General features: G+C 40.3%; 1 protein-coding gene across 2 annotated transcripts in view; it reads right to left on the bottom strand.

Annotated features, from left to right (window-relative positions):
• The window catches only part of OGDHL (oxoglutarate dehydrogenase L), a 57,719-nt gene that overhangs the window by 17,854 nt on the left and 16,906 nt on the right, over positions 1-22,959 (bottom strand). Inside the window, exons 5-15 of one of the 2 annotated variants that reach the window (XM_068398461.1) lie at positions 21,615-21,769; positions 18,528-18,674; positions 17,838-17,928; positions 13,665-13,844; positions 13,159-13,287; positions 12,597-12,776; positions 12,171-12,323; positions 10,744-10,846; positions 10,001-10,129; positions 7,597-7,747; positions 4,167-4,294 (exon numbers count right to left, since the gene is read on the bottom strand). In XM_068398461.1, coding sequence (XP_068254562.1) covers positions 4,167-4,294; positions 7,597-7,747; positions 10,001-10,129; positions 10,744-10,846; positions 12,171-12,323; positions 12,597-12,776; positions 13,159-13,287; positions 13,665-13,844; positions 17,838-17,928; positions 18,528-18,674; positions 21,615-21,769 — 1,546 coding nt within the window. The remainder of the gene's footprint in view (positions 1-4,166; positions 4,295-7,596; positions 7,748-10,000; positions 10,130-10,743; positions 10,847-12,170; positions 12,324-12,596; positions 12,777-13,158; positions 13,288-13,664; positions 13,845-17,837; positions 17,929-18,527; positions 18,675-21,614; positions 21,770-22,959) is intronic. The other variant, XM_068398462.1, reaches the window with a different exon arrangement.

Genomic DNA, 22,959 nt, shown 5'->3' with positions numbered 1-22,959 from the left:
TAAAGTGTTGGGGGTTTTTGCTACTCCTGAAGAATCAACTCCTTGAACTGCAAACGTTCACTTATTCTTCCATGTACTAAATAGGAGACCCAGTGATGTTACCAGCCAAACAGGTAACAATACTAATAGCTCCTCTTTGACTGAGATGCTTAACTAAAAGAGGCGTGTTCACACACTGCTCTTTATCCCAACGCTGTCTCTCTATGGATACAAAACAAAAGAGTAAACATGTTGGAGAAGGTTAATAAGTAAAAGCTAGCAAGGGAGAGGAAACTTAATTATAAAATCACTTCAATATAGAAACATGGCATTTTCAGTTAAAAAGAAAATCATCACTCATCAATTATTTCTATCAATCAATTTAATCTCCTTTACTGTTAGAAAACATCTCAGACATGAGGGATTTAAAGTTCTTAACAATTAAAAATATCAATATCGTTAGTTTTGAAGAACCTGTCATCACATCTGCTGAAGCAGAATTGCACAGAAATGGTACTCTTGTTTTCAGTGTATGAACAAACCTGTATTTTGCCCTATTGCTTGTATTCAATTAAAGTTATTAAATCAACTTTCACATTGCTGCTGCTGCTGGGGAAGGGGGAAGAGCAATAGTGAGCAGGATGAGATCAAGAAAGAGAAAGAAGGAGAGCCCACTTGGTTAATTTTTTAAAGAACAGAATTGTGGCAATAAGAATTGCCCTTCACACCATATCAACACCAGGCTTCCTAGACCTATTGAGGTGCCATTTTTGGAACAAAATCAGATTTCAACCATATCCAGACATTTGTCACTGTCACATTCAGATACATTATTTGAATGTAAAAAAAAACAAAACCAGAAACCTATGACCCACTTACTCACAAAATTTGCAGCAACACTGTAAACAGGTTCAAGTTAAGAAACCCCAGACCAAACTGTGAGAAATAGGAAACTAGAAACAAACAAAAAAATCATTCTCTGAAATAAAATTCTTGCTTTTTATCTATGCCAATTTTTTTATGTTTATACACATCCTCTTTTGCACTCTCCTAATTAGAGTTTACATTTACATGTTACTATATGAGCTTATAGAGATACAAACTTCTTTTCACAACAATTCTACCACAGAGCTAACAAAAATACCTAAAAAATCTCAGCTCTTCAGCCAACTACAAAGTTTTTTTTGTTCCAACTATACAGTTTTATACCATTTTAATTTTAATATTATTAGCAATAGGTAATATGTAGCATATGTTGTGCTGGTTTTGGCTGGGATAGCCCCATCCTAGCTACTGTGAAGAAAATTAACGCTATGTTTTGGATTTGTGCTGAAAACAGCATTGATAACACAGGGATGCTTTCATTACTGCTGAGCAGGGCTTACACAGAGTCAAAGTCTTTTCTGCCCCTCACACCACCCCACCAGTGAGTAGGCTGGGGGTGCACAAGGAGCTGGGAGGGGACACAGCTGGGACAGCTGACCCCAGCTGACCAAAGGAATGTCCCACACCATATGGCATCGTGCTCAGCACATAAAGCTGGGGAAGAAGGAGGAAGGGGGGACGGTCAGAGTGATGGCGTTTGTCTTCCCAAGTAACTGTTACGTGTGATGGAGCCCTGCTTTCCTGGGGATGGCTGAACACCTGCCTGCCCAGGGGAAGCAGTAAATGGATCCCTTGTTTTGCTTTGCTCTAGCTATTAACTGTCTTCATCTCAACCCACGTGTCTTCTCACTTTTACCCTTCCGATTCTCTCCCCCATTCCACTGAGGGGGAGTGAGTGAGCATCTGTGTGGAGCTTAGTTGCTGGCTGGGATGAAACCACAACATATGTAAAAATGACTACATGATCAAATATTTCTGGAACATTGAAGCACGTAGCTGTCAATTACCATCTTTGTCTACTACAATGTTTCATCTTTTTCCTTCACAGTAGCTCTGAAATGGATACGAAACAATACTTCATTATTTATCCATAGAATCAATAACATTTTTGATAAATTATTAGATGTATTTGTTTTGTGCTCCGCATTCCTCTTGCCACCCTCATCACGTCAGAGTGAGGTTATCCATTCTCTGCGGCTGAAGGTAAAATGTCTGTCCAGTACCAAAAATATAATTCACTATGATTAATACTATCACTAACAAGAATTTGTTTTCTTGAAATAGCACCATTCAGAATAGCAGTTCAGATGTGTTACGACCTGGTCGCAACTAGTTCATAAATCCCTTGGAGTAAATTAAGGTGAAACGACACCAAATAACTGGTCTGAAATTAAGAACAATTTATTAATACAGGGAAAATTGCATGGTTATAAGTGTCTTGGGTTTCTAAAGGCATTGAGAAAAGAGAGAAAAGGGAAAAGGAAAAGAGAAAGAGGATAGAAACTATGAGAGAGAGGAAAAGAGAGATCACCACCCTTGGATCCAGCGATGTAAGTTGTCTGTAGAGTTGATAAGTTGCTTGCAGAGTTGCTCCTCCGGTAAATCGCTTGCAGGATCGGTCCTCAGGTGGCGGGCGGGAGCGCGCACCAGCATCCCAGGCGAGAAGGTCTAAATACGTTAGGTCATTTGCATGCAAGATAGGAGAGGGTGGTAACATCCCTCGTCTCCCCCGCTCTGCTCGCTTCCCATGCTAATTGGGACGCCTGCGCTTTGTAGTCTTAGATTGTTCTCAAAATGAGTCGGTGGTCCCCCAAGGGGTGTCTGGTGGTCGTGATCCCCTAGTTGTGGTGTCCGTTGTATGACCCCGCTTCTGCACAAGCGTGGCTGAGGCCTTGCAAAGTTGTTGCACATGTAGGCTGGTCCCAAGGAAAAGATACCATCCGGCCTCCGAAGGACTTATCTCTTCCTCCAGCCAGAGTTGTAAATCACAACAATTAAGGCACAGCAGGGGTATTGTTCTGTTCCCACGACCCTTATATCTTGCCAGACTTGCAGGCCTCTGTAGTACACATACCCTCCTCCAGCCAGAGTTGTCAAACAAGTTGTTTAAGGCATACAAACTCTGTCCGTCACAAGATGACGCTAGGATGGATTTTTATATCTGTATTAGAGTGTCCCTGATTTTGTTGACAGTTCCTCCCCTTTTGAGAAAGCATTAGGTGCATATTCCAGCATTGCCAAGATAACCACAACAGATGGATACTTTCAACTGAATCCCATAATTGTAAAGTGTGGGGATGCTTGTTTAAGAGTTTCCAGAACCTGAGAGGGAAAGCTTTGATGCCTGTTTTACACATGCCTGTTTTACAGCTTTTTTCCACATTCTCTTTCTTGCTGAGCTCTGCTTCTCATATAGCTATGTTATTCTCTGAAATTCATCCTCTGTCGTTACTATATAATTTCCTGTTGAATACTAATGAGACCAATGCTAGCATATTCTGTGACTTTTCCATCAAAAGCTGCTTAAGTCTCCCAGTTTATAGTTGTGAAGTACAAGCATGTTCTAAGCAGCCTAAACAAATATGCGTATCATTTAAAGAGTGCAGAAAGTTTTGCACTGCAAGCACACTGAAACCTGCAAATTCATATGCCTGATACCACAGGCAACACATTCAAAAATTAAAGAAAAAAAAAAAAAGAAACAAAACCACAAACACCCAGCTGAAGTTTTCCCCTCTAATTTTTAACTTATGCTAAAAGGTTAAAACTAAAATATACATTAAAAATAAAACCCATCATAGCACACTGTAGGAAAAAAACAAGAGTTTGGCTTAAAGTTTATACTACAATGAGTTTTTTTAAAACGCTTCAAGGTAAGAAGACAACAAGGGACAAATATTACAATGAACAGGGTAAATTTATTGAATCTCTTGGTAGAACTACTTTTTTCAGGGGGTGAGGTGGGGGAAATCAGTTTAGGCATTTTGATTAGATTTTAAGCCCCTGTTCTGCAGTTCCTGGCTCCCACATGATACAAAACTGCTATGAATGTGATAATGTCAAAATACAACAAACACAGACTCTGTTTATTTTTAAATGCCAGTAGTAGAAGGAGACCTTTGTTTGTTTTGATGCTTGGCAAACTCAAGTAACAAAGTAAAACTTTGTAGCCAGGAGGCTTAACCACATTAAAGCAAAATCGGAAAAAAATTCCTCATAATTAGCAGTCATTAGTTCCTACATCTTGTTTGAGACCTATTAAAACATAAGCAGATCTGTCAGATAGTTACCCCGAGACATACCTAAGACACCATACTCGGAAAGGGAGCTGTTGCACACAGTATAGGGGGCCTGCTGCTCCCAGAGGTGATTCATGGGAACACAAGTTCTCTTGTCAACTTCTTGATCATGAAGCACATGATGACGATGGCTGCAAATAGGAGTTGAAAGAAATTTGTTAGCTAAGAATAACTTCAGGCTTTAACACAGCTTTTTTCAAAGACAAACCATCAAAGCCATGTTCTAGAAAGCACGCAGGCAACACAGTTATCTTTGCTTTACACAACACCCTGGCTTGGTTGAAACCTAGTGATACCATCACATGTCTAAATACAATTGCTGCACTATAAGGATTTTCAGTGACTATCCAGGCTTGTTCTCAAGCACCCATGGAAACTGAAAAGACCTCATCACTAGTAGAACGGGGTGGGGGGTGGGGAGGGAAGAGGTGAGCAGGGTGTTGCTATAAAATAGACTGATTAAAAGTAAAAAAAACCCCAACAAAACCAAAACAAACAAACAAAAAAAAAACACAGAAGAGAAATATTGTTATTAAAAACATTTCATTCTGCCTACTTGCCAAATTCTACTGATCTTTTCCTTAAAACAACTGTTGTTTGTCTTCTATGCAAAAATTTAATCTAATCTCATCTCAGCACCAAGACTTGAAGCAGTTGTATCCTCTTTCCTGCTACTTCCACTCATATGCACCATTTACAGTTCTCTAGAACGCCATTAATCAGCACTAGAATGGGGCACCGAGGAACACTACCAAAACAGAGATGACTGAAGTAATTACTGTAATCCATTAACTCCCTGAGCAGACTAACTGAGTGAATCACTCCAATATGTCCAGCTTTACAACTGCTAACATAAGGACAGTTATTATACTGGTAACAACTAGTATGTGTTGTATAGCTGCCAACACTGAACTGAAGACTAAATCTTCTTGTACTTCCCTTTGCTATAATGAATGCTAGCAAAAGACCTCTGAAATGTATTTATTAGTCAACAATATAAGGCCAGGAAAAGACAGAATCTTTGAAGAACAGCACAGGGAGGGAGGTAGATCAGGGAAAATACACACAGCAGCCAGCTGTTAGGCAGAAATAATTTTTGCCACTGTCATTTTATTTTTGTCATTCAGCCGAAGACAGAAGGCCTAGCTATGTGATAAGCTTCTTGAGCATGAAGTTCTGTGTTTCCCCAGGAAAAGGTAATTACACCAAGCATAGACAGCTAGCCAGAAATATACAGGCACGCAAGTCAGATTTTGCTGTTGTGCGACTGGCAGGTTTACTGACATCAAACCAGCACAGAATCAAGTCTCTCTCCCCCTTTCCTCCCTTCTCCAGTGTGTCTCCAGGATGAGAAGGGGCCCAAGTCCTTCCATCTGCAGCTTTATTTAGCTTCTGTATATTGATAATGTTGAGTACTGAAATAGGAAGAAAGCAAGTCATCACATTGAACACTGAAAGTACTATTTTCTAGACAACACTTCAGAAGCTCCAAAATAATGAAAGCACTCCCATCATGTTGTTGTCATTATGGCAATGCAGTATCTTCAGTTCTTCCCAAATTCTAGCTGATACTCCTTCAAGTAGTCCCAGAGATTTGAGACATTATGTACTTCAAGGATTTTAGGGGGTGAGGAAGGGTCTTCTCAGTACAGAGAGAGGATAAAATGACACATACTTTCTATGTGTTTGCAGTGTTTTTTCCAATAAAAAACACCAGTATTTGCAAATGTCTTCAATTGTTAGGGAAGTTGCTGACCTTTATTATAAATGACACAGAAACCAAACCACAGCTAAAAAAGAGCAGCTTTACAGAGAACTGCAGTATCTCTTAGCTGTGCTTGTACCACAAGTTAACTTTTCTACCTATTCTTCTGATTAAATGAGTGTGAATACAGAACAACAGGCTAAGTCTTACACATTTCTACAGTGTTCTCTTCTGTTTAACTGAGTAGTTGAATATTCTCCGACTTCCTCAGGTCCAAGGCATTTTTTTAATCTCACCCTTTATTGTTCAACTGCCCTATCACATTCCTAACAAAAATTCGTAATCACACCATAGGCTAGTATTTTGTAGATCCCACTACCCCTCAGGCAAACTCAAAACCCAGCAGTAAAGCAGAACCAGGTTACTATAAATCAAACACCTGCAGTACCAGCGTCGGTCCTGAACTTCACAAGAATTTATCTGAATGCCTTTTTACTCTTTTTCTAAAAGACTGAATAATAAAATTCAGATGGCACAGGAATCCTTAGCTAGTCTTCACCAGCCTGAAGAGCTTTTTATTTGAACAATTTTTTTCTTTTTTCCCTGTATTGCTGTGAGCACAACAATTATTTTTATCTTAAACAAACATCAAGAAAATCTGGATGATAGTTCTGGAAAAACCTCTTCCACCAGTGAGAGAACTGGGAATACAGAGAATCAGTATTCTCATGACAAGTCTATAGGCGTGTGCTAGACATGACTAAGCACTCACCTGAAATAGGTGGGTAGGTTGCTAAACAATGAACACGTGTGTTCCTCTCCCAGGAGATGCTCACCACTTTACAATACCATGCTACTGAAATCAAGGAGGATGAGAAATCAGGGGCGGGGTGGGGCTGGGCATCTCCCCATTTTGTTTTGTTTTCAGGTCTTGTTTGAAGGATTTTGTTAAACTGCCATTAGAATGGGAGCAAAAAGAAGAAAGCCCAAAAGACTGGATACCAAATGAAGCTCAGCACAGAAACAGAGCACCGTACCAGAGAAGACAGGCACCAAGATTTATCTCTCTTTCCTGCAAGCATTCAGAATGAAGCACAGTGCAGCTGCTCATTCTTTCAGCCCCTGCAATGGGCTTCGCATCAAAGGCTTCAATTAAATACATCATTAACATTTCACTCCACAGAGAATCAGGTAAGGCAGCAGAACTGTATATATTTTTACCCAGTGATCAGATTCTGCATTCATTCATGCTCCATAGTCATTAAAAGTCTCAGAACAGAGGATCTTGTTTCACTTAAAAAAGCCTTGCCAGCTGGCAATGTGTTTGTTCACAGGATACCCGAGTTCCAAGTAGCCACCACTGGAATGGTATTTATAAGACTTCAGAATCTGCAGCAGCAAATACCCTTCTTTTAGTTCTCAGTAATTAGATGTATTGCAGCTGAATTTTTCGTTAAAAAGCATGAAAAAAAAAATAATTTCTGCTTTTCAGGAAGAGAAGGAAGAAAGTATCTAAGAACATTTGTCCTGCCTTAAGTACAATTCTTTAAAATGCTGTTTACAGAGACACAGGAGATTGATTATTCTTGACTGCCAGAATTTATAACATCCAGATCAATACTCAATAGCTTCAACTTCCTCTTCCCCGCAGAAGACCATACTGTTTAAAAAATGTCAAGGTGATTCTTTCAGTATGGGACAGCATTTAACAGTTATCTCAGTACTCACCTAAAAGTACCCCTCTCCACATCCTGTCCACTTAGTCGGACATGGATCCCTTCTTTCAGAAAAGAGCCAAAAGCCATGTATTCTGCTAAGGCCCAGTCAACAACCCTGTTCTTGGTCATTTCCAAGCGGGCTCTCAAAATCCGAGAGAGTCCTACATTGGAATAAAGATCAGAAATCAATGGATCTACTTCAGAGATATTTTATATTTACATTACATTTACCATTCTCCTTCCCCACTGGCTAAGTTAAACACAGAACCTAACAGGGTCTACAAATTGTTCTTCTAGAACTGAACTGCTAGCAAAGTAATATCACTTGTTCCCCAGGCAAAGGGTTGCATAATGTTCATACCTTGTTTCAGAAGAAGAAAATAAGATCGGCTGTGTCAGAAACTACTGAGGACAATTAAAAAAGACTCATGGTGAAATACTCCTCCTTAAAGATTTATTTTCACATCTCTAACATGAAGTACTGTTTTATAAGAGACTGAAAATATCAGCTATTGAGTTCATAATTTTTTCGTCTCTCTCTCTTATTTTTTCTTGGCATTTGCCTTATTGGACTTCTGGAGATGTTACAAAGAGAAACAGGCTGGATTAATCAACACTATGAATATCATATAAATAGGAAATTGTAGCAGCTGCCAATGGATTTTCAGTTGGTAACCAAAACCTGTTTTTTACAGTGAAGATTGTATAACTTGGTAAACCAAAACACAAGTTGCAACACTATGATTTTTAAAGGGAATAAAACTTCAAAGCTGCACACGGGTGCTTCCAGCTTTTAGGCTATAAGCCTAGTGTATTCCATGTCACTTAACACCATCTTATTTTCACATCTGCACTGATGCTTTTGGCAAGCTGTCCTATTTGTTATTTTCCCATACTTCCCTTTGTTACTTTCCCCATTTTTACAAAAATCACCCTGCTTTCTTTCCACATAAAACTATTCTCATTGAAATTGTTGCATTTTAAGTAAAAAAAAAATCTTGAAAATTTTCTTTTTAGAATATACTAAACATTTGTTAAAACAAAATAATCTTCCAATTGTTTGTTGAAAGACTGCAATATATTAAGCTGTTTTGCTCTAGTGGAAGGACAAACTACTTCAAAGGTGCTCTTCCCCTTCTAATTCTCCCAAAATTTTCTCTTTCATGGCCTTTTGAACTGCATAAAAGAATCTAGCAGACCAAAGTTTGCTTTGAACCATAAATCTATCTTATATACTGGAAAGTGTTACTTAGTGTCAATGGTTAATCAAGTTACTAAAGAGAGACTGTCTTATCTTTTTAATTAGAATGTCTAATACTAAATTTTATTGGCTGACTATAATTTCAAATTTATCAGTGTCATAACAAAGTGCACAAATGTGTAGAAGAGTTTTAAAGTTCATCTATTAATTGTATCTGCTCAACAAGCTTGCAATTGCTAACTGGGAATGCCCTATCATCATTACTTGTGACAATATTTAATTGTCCCAAAGGAACACAAACACATAGAACATGTACAGCAGACACACTTTATTGCTTGATGAATGACTCTTGAGAAGAAAGATTAGCTAGAGATTTTACCCATGAAAAAAAAACCTCTTTCTCCTGATCCTAAGTACATTTCCTACCAGCCAAGAAAAGAAAAAAGATCCCTAAACAAAGTGTCTCCATGTTTCCCCATGGAATGAACATGTTACTGCTCCCTGTAGAGCTGCTAGACTTCAACCTGACCAGGGAGTAAAAGAATTAACTCAAAACTTTGACACAGTGCCAGGTGCTCCCCAGTGAAACAGGCACATTTAACTTCATACTATAACAGATGTCAAATTCAGAACTGAATCTCTTCAGACCAAAAGCTAAGACTTTTTGAGAAAACGCTAGATTTGTGCTATCATCAATGCTAAATGGTAAGTTGAAAGAAAAACTGTCTGAATTTGCCTACACGGAGTCCATTCAGCTATACTAAAATTAGGCTCACAGTATATCAGCAATGTTGCCAGGTCTGAAAAGACCAAGTTATATTCCTGAGTAGAAAGTTATTTAACTACAAGAAAAGTGTCTGAAGTGGACCTCAAATTACCACTGGTTTTAACATTAAAAAGACCATTAATAGTGCTTCCTGAGATGACTGCCTAACTTCCCAATAAGTCCTACAAACGTGCTGCATAAAGGCAGCATTTTCTTGAAGAATAGAAGAAGGTATTAACTTAATGTTACAAAGAGACTTTTACCTCCCTCGAAGGAAAATCTATTTTAATGACGTAGGGAACAGAAGTGCTGTGATACTGAAAGAACTTTATGCTGAGAACAAGCAGCAAGCAGGACCTTAACTGTCACATTCTCCTTGCCCACGAGCCAAGAGCAAAATCTGAGCAAGAAACATAGCCACTAGGAGAAACAAAGACTCCAGCTGACCTGCATGTATTTTGAAGTCTTTGACTGGCACTGAACTAGCTACATTGCCAATGTGAGTCAGCAGGTCTTCTGAAATGCCGGTTGGAGGACAAGACATGCTCTTGGGTTCTCCATCCACGTTAAAGAATCCTGGAAGTAAAAGATTTGGTGAGATGTTCAAGGACTGATTAAGAGATATCTACCCTACCTAAAATTTACTTAAAAACTCACAACTCTTAAAAAACATTCTAAGCAGCAGCCTAAACCTTGTTCTTCACCTTTCACTGGGAGACACAATCATTTTGATTGTCTGCATGACAACAAAACTTGATCTTACAGGCGCAAAATGATCTGTTTTGTTTCTGCTTTCACTCCCTGTGAAGTCCAACTATATGGGTAGCGGCAGCTAATAAAAGGCACATAGCACCTCAATCCCTCAAAAAAAAAAAAAGGAGCATGAAACATACTCCTTCTTCCTGAAGGCACAGACAGTTAACATTACAGGAAAAACACCTCTCTGCTGAACTGAAAAAACATCTTTTTCTAAGTCACACCTCACTCTGCATGTTTTTCAAGAAAAGCACCTCTTTCAAGTTGATCTGGCAGAATGTTTTATTTACTATTAACAGGGGCAAACCAAAGGTCACATATTTTATTTTAAAGGAACATTGTCTGATGAAAAACATTTAAGAGTCCTAGAATATGGACTTAAAATAAAAGCACGATAATATTAACAGTAGGATAAGTGAAAGGACACTTCTTACCAGGCCAAGGTGAATCAAGCCAGTGCTTGATATGTAGGATCTTGTTATCCTTAGATCTAGTATATGCTTCTTCACATATTCTATCATACTTCGCAATTTCTTCCTGTAGAACAAAAACTCTCTTTTTAAAAGGGATAAACATAACACCTTTGTATCTTACAGATGACACCTACCATTCAGTATGATAAAAACAGTTATTTAACTCCAGAAGAAAGTTTAGTTACAATTATGCCAACAATTTCATTTTATCTAGGATCAAATTGCCTTCTACAAACATGCTTACCCACATAACTCTAAATAAATTATTTAGTTTATTGGACAGGTGTTACAGAGAAGAGTACCAAGAGATGAAGTTGCAAGCAATACTCTAGAATGCAACAGAACGGAAGTACCAAATTAATTTACAGCATACTTCTAAGATCAGCATTATCCAGCTTTCATACTTCAGGATACAGAAGCCAATAAAGACTAGAAAAGAACCTCCTAGAAAAGTAGTCTGGCTAGGAGAGTTTAGCTAAGAGTCTATTGGCCACGCCTATCAATGGCAACAGATACAAAGCCTGTATTGTAGGACACCTCTACAATATCTATGTTTCAGTCCAAAACCACACCCAAGTTACTGAGCTAGCTAATCTTTAAAGTAATTAACAGCGATGTTGAGCTCAGTCTGTATAGCAAAACATCCATCCAAGATCCTGGATCCAGCCACCAAAGCCCAAGCCACTACTGCCATACTCTTACAATGATTCTGGATAGCTAGTTCTGCATGAGCTGTGATCATTCTTGCGGAAAACAGAATTCACCTACGCAAACTGCTTTTTTCTTGATCTGCAATACTCTGTCACTACACAGTTAGCCACACCTTCTCAGAAGGTCCCCTGTTGCATCTGCACTCTACACATTCACTTTCAAAAAGATTAAAGACCTAACCATCTTAATACAGGCACCAGACTCTACACTTCATCCTTCTAGAGTATTTCAAATGATCTCTGAACTTAGTTGAATTATTGCAAGAAAATAAAAAGGTTAAACTGATTTATTGCATTATTGCTGGATATAAGCCTGTTAAGGTTATCAATATGAAGCTACAGTTATAAGAATTCAAATACTGTCTTACTGCTGAATCAAGACTCTAGAGATGAAGAACAGCTGACAAATGCCTCGATCTCCAACATTCATGTGATCACCTTTTACAAATCTCAGAACTGAAGCAAATTTTTTTTCTGTGCAATATGTATTAATTACTTCACAGCCTTTTGTTGCAATACTAGCTATTTTACACGAAAATCCAAACCAAATTGAATCAGAAAGTATCAAAGTGTGAAGACTTATCACAGTAACGAAAGGAAGGTTTTTAAGCAGACAGCATACAGTGACAGTTGTGTCTTCCTACTGACAGCGTCTTACGTTCCCTCTAACACATGTACCTCAAACTCCTGCAGTGTTACAGTCCCATCTGCAATCAGTTTGTCAGCATACTTCTTCAGCACCGGCACCTGCTTATGAATCTGCTTGTACATTAGAGGCTGGGTGAACATTGGTTCATCCATTTCATTGTGCCCTCTCCTACGGTAACAAACCTACAAAAGGAAAGATTGTTTCTGCTGGTAAGGAAAAAATGTAAAATGAAATCTTTCCATTTCATAGTTTTACAGAGATTTTATGAGGTTTACAGTATAAAAACAGTTATGGATACTTGTGAGGCTGTTAGTTGTTTGGGTTTTTTTTTAAATGAAGAAACTAAAGGCCATTAAAATCAAAATATGTTTCTTGGCTGGGTCTTCTAAGCCACAGAAAAATAAGAGAGTAGTACATAATACACAGAATAAAAAGTTAAGAAAACCAAGACTTACCAAGTCAACCACCACATCTTTATTGAATGTGTTTCGCCATTCTGCAGCTACACTGCACACATACATCACTGCTTCAGGGTCGTCAGCATTCACATGAAAAATGGGAGCATTGACCACACGAGCAACATCAGTAGGATATGGAGATGAACGGGCCATACGGGGGTCCGTGGTGAAGCCAATCTAAAAATTCCAGAAACTTCCATTAAAATGTGGGCATCTCCCTCTAATGGTTTTGAACGCTTGAGGTTTTCATTTAATAGTCATTTACACAGCAGTAGTATCAGTTTTTCATTTTGGCTAGCTAGCTTCTTTTTGCTCCCCTAAAACCAAAACAAAGCAAACCTAATCCAATTAAGTGTTATAAATTGAATTAAATAAATCTAGGTGATAAAATACTATCCACTTAAGAGTTGCTAGATACTATGATCATTTTCAGGAACACTCTAACCATTCTAATAAACAGAGGGAACAATGCACCCAGCTAATAACAAACAAGAATAAAAAGAAATACACTAGCAACTATTCAGCAGACAAATTGACTGGAAAATGATCTACTTGTTACCTGGTTGTTGACCACAACATGAATAGTGCCATTTGTGGTGTAGGATGGGAGGTCACTAAGATGAAACGTCTCATAAACCACTCCTTGTCCTGCAAAGGCAGCATCCCCATGTAATAATATGGACATAACCTAAGAGGGAGGATTATACATACATATCCACACACATATGAGCAAGCAAAACTGCAATTTAAGCTTCTCAGCAGGATTTCTTTGCTCCATATTTCTACAGTGCTTATAAAACAGAACGGTATTTTTATAATAAACCATAGACTTGTCAGCATTCTGCTGCCTTTGCTCCGTTCACAAATGAAAGTTTTAAGCCTACTTCTGAAGTTACCCTTGAGGTACCATGTCAAAAATCTTACCTAGTTCAACAGGTGATATATCCCTTTTGTGAAGGGGGAAGAGAGGAATACTCTGTGATACAAAACTATTGGTAAACTATTTTTATTAAAAATAACATGAAAAACTACCAGTAAGAGCTACTATAATAAAAAAATCTTTACCTTTTTCCCTGCTGTATCCCCTCGATAAAACTGTTCAGCTTTTGTCTTCCCTTGCACAACAGGATCAACTGCTTCCAAGTGAGATGGGTTAGCCATCAGGGACAGAGTGATTTTCTTGTTTGTTGCTCGGTTGATCCTCTCATGGTACATTCCCAGATGATATTTTACATCCCCAGATCCCTAACATGCAAGATGTAGTCACAATTCAGGAATGCCATTCATACCAGCTGCATCCAATTGACTATGCCTAAAATTTGTGCTTCAGTCTGAAAAATGCATCCAGCTAACTGTACATCAGTATGCACTATGGGTTTGACACCACAATTTCAAATGGGAACACTGTTCCTATTTTATTATCTTAGTGTCACTATCCAATATTGGACAAATATTTACAGAATATTGATACTCATTTCATTTATATGGAACAAAGAAAGATGCTTAGAGATTGTGTCAGTCAAATGACACGGAACTTGCTTATCTACAGTCATTCCTAAGATACCTTCTGCATGTTAGAGGTACGCTATAGTCACACAGAATCACAGAATGTTAGGGATTAGAAGGGACCTCGAAAGATCATCTAGTCCAATCCCCCTGCCGGAGCAGGATTGCCTAGACCATATCACACAGGAACGCGTCCAGGCGGGTTTTGAATGTCTCCAGAGAAGGAGACTCCACACCCTCTCTGGGCAGCCTGTTCCAGTGTTCGGTCACCCTCACCGTAAAGAAGTTTTTCCTCATATTTATGTGGAACCTCCTGTGTTCCAGCTTGCACTCATTGCCCCTTGTCCTGTCAAGGGATGGCACTGAGAAGAGCCTGGCTCCATCCTCATGACACTTGCCCTTTACATATTTATAAACACTAATGAGGTCACCCCTCAGTCTCCTCTTCTCCAAGCTAAAGAGACCCAGCTCCCTCAGCCTCTCCTCATAAGGGAGATGTTCCACTCCCTTAATCATCTTCATGGCTCTGCACTGGACTCTCTCTAGCAGTTCCCTGTCCTTCTTGAACTGAGGGGCCCAGAACTGGACACAATATTCCAGATGCGGCCTCACCAGGGCAGAGTAGAGGGGGAGGAGAACCTCTCGTGACCTGCTAACCACACCCCTTCTAATACACCCCAGGATGCCATTGGCCTTCTTGGCCACAAGGGCACACTGCTGGCTCATGGTCATCCTGTTGTCCACTAGGACCCCCAGGTCCCTTTCCCCTACGCTGCTCTCCAACAGGTCTGCCCCCAACTTGTACTGGTACATGGGGTTGTTCTTGCCCAGATGCAGGACTCTACACTTGCCCTTGTTATGTTTCATTAAATTTCTCCCCGCCCAACTCTCCAGCCTGTCCAGGTCTCTCTGAATGGCTGCGCAGCCTTCCGGTGTGTCAGCCACTCCTCCCAGTTTTGTGTCATCAGCGAACTTGCTGACAGCGCACTCTAATCCCTCATCCAAGTCATTAATGAATATATTGAATAGTACTGGTCCCAGTACTGACCCTTGAGGGACTCTGCTAGACACAGACCTCCAACTGGACTCAGTCCCATTGACCACCACTCTCTGGCTTCTTTCCTTCAGCCAGTTCACAATGCACCTCACTACCCGATCATCCAGACCACACTTCCCCAGTTTAGCTGCGAGGATGCTGTGGGAGACCGTGTCAAACGCTTTACTGAAATCGAGATAGACCACATCCACAGCTTTACCATCATCTATCCACCGGGTAACATCCTCATAAAAGGCTATCAAGTTGGTTGAGCATGACTTCCCCTTGGTGAAGCCATGCTGAGTGCCCCTAATGATCCCCCTATCCTTGATGTGCCTAGAGACAGCACCAAGAACAAGTTGCTCCATCACCTTTCCGGGGATGGAGGTGAGGCTGACCGGTCTATAGTTACTTGGGTCCTCCTTCTTGCCCTTTTTGAAGACTGGAGTGACATTCGCTTTCCTCCAGTCCTCAGGCACCTCTCCCGTTGCCCACGACTTAGCAAAGATGATGGAGAGTGGCCTAGCAATGACTTCCGCCAGCTCCCTCAGCACCCGCGGGTGCATCCCATCAGGGCCCATGGATTTATGGATGTCCAGATTGCTTAATTGGTCCCTGACCCAGCCCTCATCTACCAAGACAGATTCCTCCTCTATCCTGACTTCTTCTGAGGCCTCAGGGGTCCGGTGCTCCTCAGGACAGCCTCCAACAGTATAGACAGAGGCAAAGAAGGCATTCAGTAACTCCGCCTTCTTTTTATCCTCTGTCTCCAGGGCCCCCACCTCATTCATCAGTGTGCCTACATTGCCTCTAGTGTTGGCTTTACCTGCAATGTATTTGAAGAAGCCCTTTCTGTTGTCCTTGACCTCTCTTGCAAGGTTTAATTCCAAGGAGGCCTTAGCTTTCCTAGTTGCCTCCCTACATCCTCTGACAACAGACTTATATTCCTCCCAAGTGGCCAGCCCCTCCTTCCACGATCTGTACACCCTCTTCTTCCACTTGAGTTTGCCCAGCAGTTCCCTGTTCAACCATGCAGGTCTCCTGGTAGCCTTCCTTGACTTCCTACCTGCTGGGATGCTCTGATCTTGAGCTCGGAAGAAGCAGTCCTTGAATGCTAACCAACTATCTTGGGCCCCCTTACCTTCTAGTACCCTGTCCCATGGGATTTCCCCTAGCAATTGCTTGAAAAGGCCAAAGTTGGCCCTCCTGAAGTCCAGGGTTGTGATTCTGCTAGCTATTCTGTTCCTGCCACATGAGATCCTGAACTCTACCATCTCATGGTCACTACAACCAAGGCTGCCCTCAACCTTCACCGCTTCAACCAGACCCTCCTTGTTAGTAAGGATAAGATCCAGCAGCGCTCCTCTCCTAGTTGGCTCATCCACCATTTGCATCAGAAAGTTATCACCAATGCACTGGAGGAACCTCCTGGACTGGGGATGGCTGGCTGAGTAGGCCTCCCAGCAAATATCAGGGTAGTTGAAATCCCCCACGACAACCAGACCCTGCAATTGCGAGACTGCTCTCAGCTGCCTGTAGAAGGCCTCATCACCCTCCTCATCCTGATCCGGTGGCCTGTAATAGACACCCACAACAGTATCACCCCTGCCAGCCTGCCCCTTAATTCGCACCCACAAACTCTCAACTCGCTCCTGATCCGCCCCTGGACAGAACTCAATACATTCTAGCTGCTCACTCACATAAAGAGCAACTCCACCACCTCTCCTTAGCGGCCTGTCTTTCCTGAACAGGACATAGCCATCCATGACCACATTCCAGTCATGCGAGGCATCCCACCAAGTCTCTGTGATTGCCACTAAATCATATCCCCCCGACCGAACACGGATTTCCAACTCCTCCTATTTATTCCCCATGCTGCGCGCATTGGTGTACAGGCATTTCAGGGAGCGAGCTGGGCACACCGATTTCACCCCAGGGGGATGGGAGGCCTCCTGGTCTGCCTCAACACTAGAGCGTTGCCCCAGTGGTGCAAGCCCAGCTACCACCCCATCCCCCTTCGAATCTAGTTTAAAGCTCTCCGAATGAGCCCTGCTAATTCCTGTCCCAGAACCCTTTTGCCCCTACGACATAAACCTTTCCCATGTATTACAGTCACGCCCGGTGTCTTATAAAACCAGCCATTATCAAAGAACCCAAAGCCCTGCCTGTAGCACCAGTCTCGTAGCCAGGCATTAATAGAGAGAATCCTACTATTCCATCCCACGTCATCACCTGAAAATGGAAGGAGGGAGGAGAAAACAACTTGTGCCCCAGACTCTTTCACCAACCGTCCTAGGGCCTTGTAGTCTTTCTTCATCCCCCTCAGACTACGGGATGCAGCTTCTTCCCCACCTGTCTGGAAGATCAGCAGGGGGTAGTAGTCTGTGGCCTTCACCAGGTTGGGGAGTTGCCTGGTGATATCCCTGATTCGGGCTCCAGGCAGGCTGCAGACCTCCCTGTGACGGGGGTCAGCTCTGCATATTGGGCCCTCAGATCCCTTTAGGAAGGAGTCTCCAACCACTAAAACTCTTCTCTTCTTCCTGTCAATTTGTTAAGAAATTTCACCAAATCATATTCCTCAAACTAGAAAAGAAGACAAGGCATTTTAGTAGCTGATAATACTATTTTCATAATAACCATGACCAAAATGACTAAAAACTACCTCTCTGTATAGATCTATTGAAGAAGCATCTTACCTCATCAGCTGCTTCAAGTTTGGGATCAAACTGACAGAAGATCTGCTCCAGCTCTTTTCGGATTACATTAGCCAATACATTCAGCCTACCTCTAAGAAAATTCCAAACATAGTTATGTCTCAAAAATGGTAATAACGGAGTTAACACTTATAAAATCAGCAAGCCATCTCTGTCAGAAATTTGCAAGTAAGAAGTTCACTTCAAACTTTTGAACCTGAAACCCTTCATTCTACCCTTCTCCTCCCATTGCAAAGTTCCTCCAATGCATTCCCACAGACATTTGAACACCTAGTTATCCAGGTACAAGCAATGAATTTTGTAGCTATCTAGCAGTTTTAACATGATGACATTAATAATTAACTAATTAAGGCAGACTGCAAAAGTAAGTTTGATACTCTCTCGCCAAGCTTTCTCAGATCTAGACTCTATGCAATGGGATAGATACCATCGCTGCTGCTGTATTTGCTTGCAGCTTCAAAGTACACTGAAGAGAGTTTCACTAGCATTAACCTGTGAAGGCTGTAGCCTCTCACTGACAGGTATTTGTTACAGTTCTGTGCTCCCATTACTCGCTATGACTGACTCTTGCTACCCTAGCTTTGCTAGTATCAACTTCATTAATAAAATTCTAGAACCTGAAACTTGTCTTAAGACAATAAGCCCATTTGTTGGGGTTTCCATTGACATTACCTATGAGGCATCCCCATTATAACATATTCAATTCCCATTTCACTGGATTTATCAATGATGGTCTTAAGTGCAGGAATCATTACTTCACATCCTTCCAATCCAAATCTCTTTTCGGAAGACCACTTGCGAGCAAGGAAGTCTTCAAATCTTTGCCGGAAAGAAACAAAGAAAAAAAAAAAGAGAGAGCATTTGTATTAAGATAATGTAGAAAATACTTATTGTCAAACATCTTTTAGCAAATAAAATTACATTACACTGTTTTAAAACATCTGTGAATACATGTTTTTAGGCTCCTGGAAGTATGTCACATGTAGGGAGGGAGACATAAGAGAGAATTAAGTCATCTTTCTCCTACATCTGAGAAGTATTTACCAGGACTTCGAAACAATTCAGACAGGAAGAAGAGTCTCCATCTCAGACAAAATTCACTTCCCAAGTTAAACTCTCCTCCTTCTCACGTTTAAAAAACGTATACTGACCATTGGGAATGCAGAGTAACAGCAAAGTAGTCTCTTCTACGGATTGAAGAAGACATAACAGAGAACCTGTATTTTCTGGAAGCAACCATTAAAAATTTGCAGAAATACAGTTGAAAGCACGCCTATTTCATAGGTCCTATTCAATGGCAGGGCTCCTCAGACTGCATGATATAACGGTTGGTAACGTGCCAAGAACTAGGACACTGGTATCTCTGCTGCAGCAGCATCAGGAGAAAGATGTCAACCCTTAACAGCTCTGTGTTCTTTCATTCTTTAATGCATTTGGGCCAGAGGCAATGTGAGTGGTTAAAAAGTACCTTTTAACAAACGCTGAAAGGGTTATATGTTGTAAAGCCTGGAGATACAAAAGGCAAAGAAAATAAATTTTCATGAAAATAGCTGTATTGGTTACATCATCTGTGCAACGCCTTGACTCATAACACTGCCATAATCCATTAATACTCATCTTATTCCTCACTTAGAATGATGACATTTACCTCTTTAGATTGAAGTCCTAAAAGCAGTGAAATGAAGAGTTGCCAAAAGATTCTCCATAGCTCACCCATCAATACCCTTACAATTCAGGCATCTAAGCAACAAGCCAGACCCTCAACTGAGCTATGCTGCCAGAATTCCTCAGGGAAGTCTGCGGGGCTATGCCAGTTTATGTAAGCTCAAAGTGGGGTCCCACGTGAACAGCAAGTCCTACAGGGCAAATCAAAGTAGTGGTTGTACACGCTGTTTTCCTCCTCTTTGCAGCTACAGTATTGGCCAAGCAGAAAGTTCATTATTTGAGGCAAACTGCCACTAAGTGTGCAGAACTACAATATTTCACAGTGACATCTTGCAAGTCCCCCATATGCCACTGTGAGTTCACAAGGGCTGACAGCTCATCCACTGTCACCGCATGTGTTCAGTACCCAATAAGGAGCAAGTCTTATGAAAGATGGTTACTCTCAGAAGGGATCATCTAGAAATGCTTGACCCTGCACAGGCTTAAGATGCTCAGATCAGACTATACAATCAGGGTCTAAAGTGTTTACTAATGCATATACAAAGTAGCTCAAAGATATACAATGAGTATTTTACAGGAGGAAGAGTTAAAAGTGACCCTTTGTTCAATAACCTATCAGTGAACACCACAAAGGATGAGAAATCCTACTTAAAAATTCAGTTTCAAGTACCTGAAGTAGGTAGTATTTGGAATGAACGTTTTTGAAAACAGTATTCTTGAGCAAAATGATGACTATCTGCTTTATAAAGCCACAAATCTCAAGAGCATAACCAGTTTTCCACAAACACAGTTTTTTTCTTGATTATTTTCAGACAAAAAAAAAGCACACTATAGATAGCTGAATAGAAATTTATGTAAAAGTTTTTTTCTTCCATTCTCAGCAGACAATTAACTTGGCAGAAGATAAACGTTTGGTTCCTTCACGCTACTAGAAACCCCAGATCTTTCCACAGCTTAGGCAGGAATAAAAGCACAAATTCTTGTCTCAAGATAAGTGGAGATGTTTCATACTGAGGGCTTGTTAAACAAACTTACTCAAGTGCAATATTCTTTTGACCATTAAGTGACTTTTTTATTTCTGTTTAAATTAAACTTTTAACCAAACAATCTTGCTATAATATTAGCAAACAAAACCTGGCAAAAATATCTTCTAACACCTCCAATGAGGACTTAATTTTTAAGTCTCTGAACATAGAAGCTTAATAAAAAAATGTGTCTTTATAAATCTCTTGTGTTTATCAAAGGATATGCAAACTGTTTCAGATTGTAAGAACTGTAATAAATCTTATGCCTGAGAAGACAGTCTTGTTCTATGGATGAGAGAGTAATTCAGTCTCTGAGATCACAGGATTTTCATACAGATAGCCACAATGGGAGCAATCAATAAGCTGTTTCCAAACATGCTTTCCATATATTGCAGAGACCAAAACTCCTGCTGCCAGATCATGCAACAGTACAGCACATCTTGGCCACCTCAAAAGGAAAAGGGCAAAACCAGGACTTGAAATAACATTATGCCTCTCAAATCCAGTCCCATCTTGGCACAGCTTTCCAATGAGACTGTTAGCATCCCAGCGACTCAAACAATGCTCGTGTCAACATTTCACCCATCTAAAAATTCTCCTTGAGCTGACTGTTAGGATAGCTTCCTTTGATCACGTGCTACTAGAAAGATGCACAGTAGATAGAAATAGCAGAAGATCGGTATCCAACGTTGTTCTGACACCTGTTTTCTGAAACAGGTTATGAATCTTTAACATAGATGCATATTATTAGTCTGTTGAAACATTTTTTTCCCAGTTTATTTCTGCAACCCAACGAAAACATCGCCAGATATGCCATTAAAGGCTGCACAAGTGTTACAGAACACAACCTGCCTTTTAAGAAAATAGAATACTAGAAGTCACTACGCAGACCCTGACACACCTCACAGCATGCACTTTCCTTTGATATCACAGCCAGGTTAACACCTGGACTCCAGATTTTACTTAGACTCTTTATCTCCACCTCAGCCGTTTACATACTGCACCAGCTTCCCGCACTACCTTACACCCAGCAGTCATAGAGCAGCCTCCCAGCACCACCCCAGCATACCTCATTGAGCGCACCAGCCTTGCCAACAAAGTCCTTTTTTCCTCATTAGTAAACTTCATAACTCCTGGAGTCTCAAACTTCTGCCGGATCCACTGGCACTGCTCCACATCATTGATGAACATAAACTCCAAGCCAATGTGTTGGCAGTAGGTATTCTAGGATGTGAAAACACCAACACAGAAGCTTTAGGAGTTAATGGGTCATGAAGAAACAAATATATTTTTTAAATTATATTTTCTGTATATATTACTCTTCTGAAAGAGATCTTATCTTCTTCCTCTTCCACTGTATCTTCCCCACAGTAATCCTATAAGCAAATAAATTATTTTACTGAATCTAGTTTTATGCCAGAAAGTCTTCTCTACAAAGTAACATTTCAAAATTTTGAATGTGGAAGATTCTCATTTGGTAATACATTCAAAGTAGGCCAATAAACCTGCCTTAAACTGACTGGCATATTTCACCTAACTCACTACTGTTCTTGCAAGCATAACAGATTCTTGCCTTTAGATGTATCAGCAAAGATTTCAAGTCATTTATCAAAATTTACTCTTTTTCAAATGCCTCCTGAAATCAAGCAATAAAGACAATGAGAAGACAGCTATGAAGTCTCATGCAAATTATCTGATAACTGTCAAGTCTCAGAAGGCTGGAAATCTGAAAAAGAATCCAAGCAGCTGAGAGCAGAGAAAGGACAGGGAAAAATGCAAAGACACTTCAGAAATTTTATCTCTTTGTTGCTTTTTTTTTTTTCTTTTTCTTACCTTAAAAAAAGTATTTCACCAGAAAAATGTGTCCAAAATAGAAGTCAACAGAAGTAAGACCTATTGTGAGTTTAATTTGAGACAAAACCACCCTGACCACATAGTATGTGCTCTCTACTGCCTCTAAAAAGGAACTTAACGTTAACTTTAATAAAAAAAAAAAATTCAAAGCTCTGGAGAGAAGAGGGAAACCAGAGGGTTATTTCTCTTTAACGCAAATCAGTTCTTTGAGGCTTTTACATTTTGCTATTGATTTTGTCCATTTATTTGCACATTACAATTTTAAGGATTATCTCTTGAAAATTGCTGCACAGACATGCTAAAAGTGCAAAAACCAAATAGCAAATATAGAGCTCAAATGCACAACAGAGATGTTGTGGCATTACAACTTACCATGCTTCAGCTAAGCCAATGTAATAATCAAACATGCAAGTTAACACATTCTCTCACACTTGCAACAGGTGAAAGCCACGAACCCTTATATGTTCAGTAATTATTTTATTTTTATTTTTACATTCTTATAACTCAGTTCCACATTTCATCCTTTAAAATATTTCTTCACCCCTAGACCTTTTTACTCC

This window comes from Nyctibius grandis, chromosome 4 (genome assembly GCF_013368605.1).
Source record: "Nyctibius grandis isolate bNycGra1 chromosome 4, bNycGra1.pri, whole genome shotgun sequence".
Classification (NCBI taxonomy): domain Eukaryota; kingdom Metazoa; phylum Chordata; class Aves; order Nyctibiiformes; family Nyctibiidae; genus Nyctibius; species Nyctibius grandis.
This window is presented reverse-complemented; position numbering and strand designations above follow the sequence as displayed.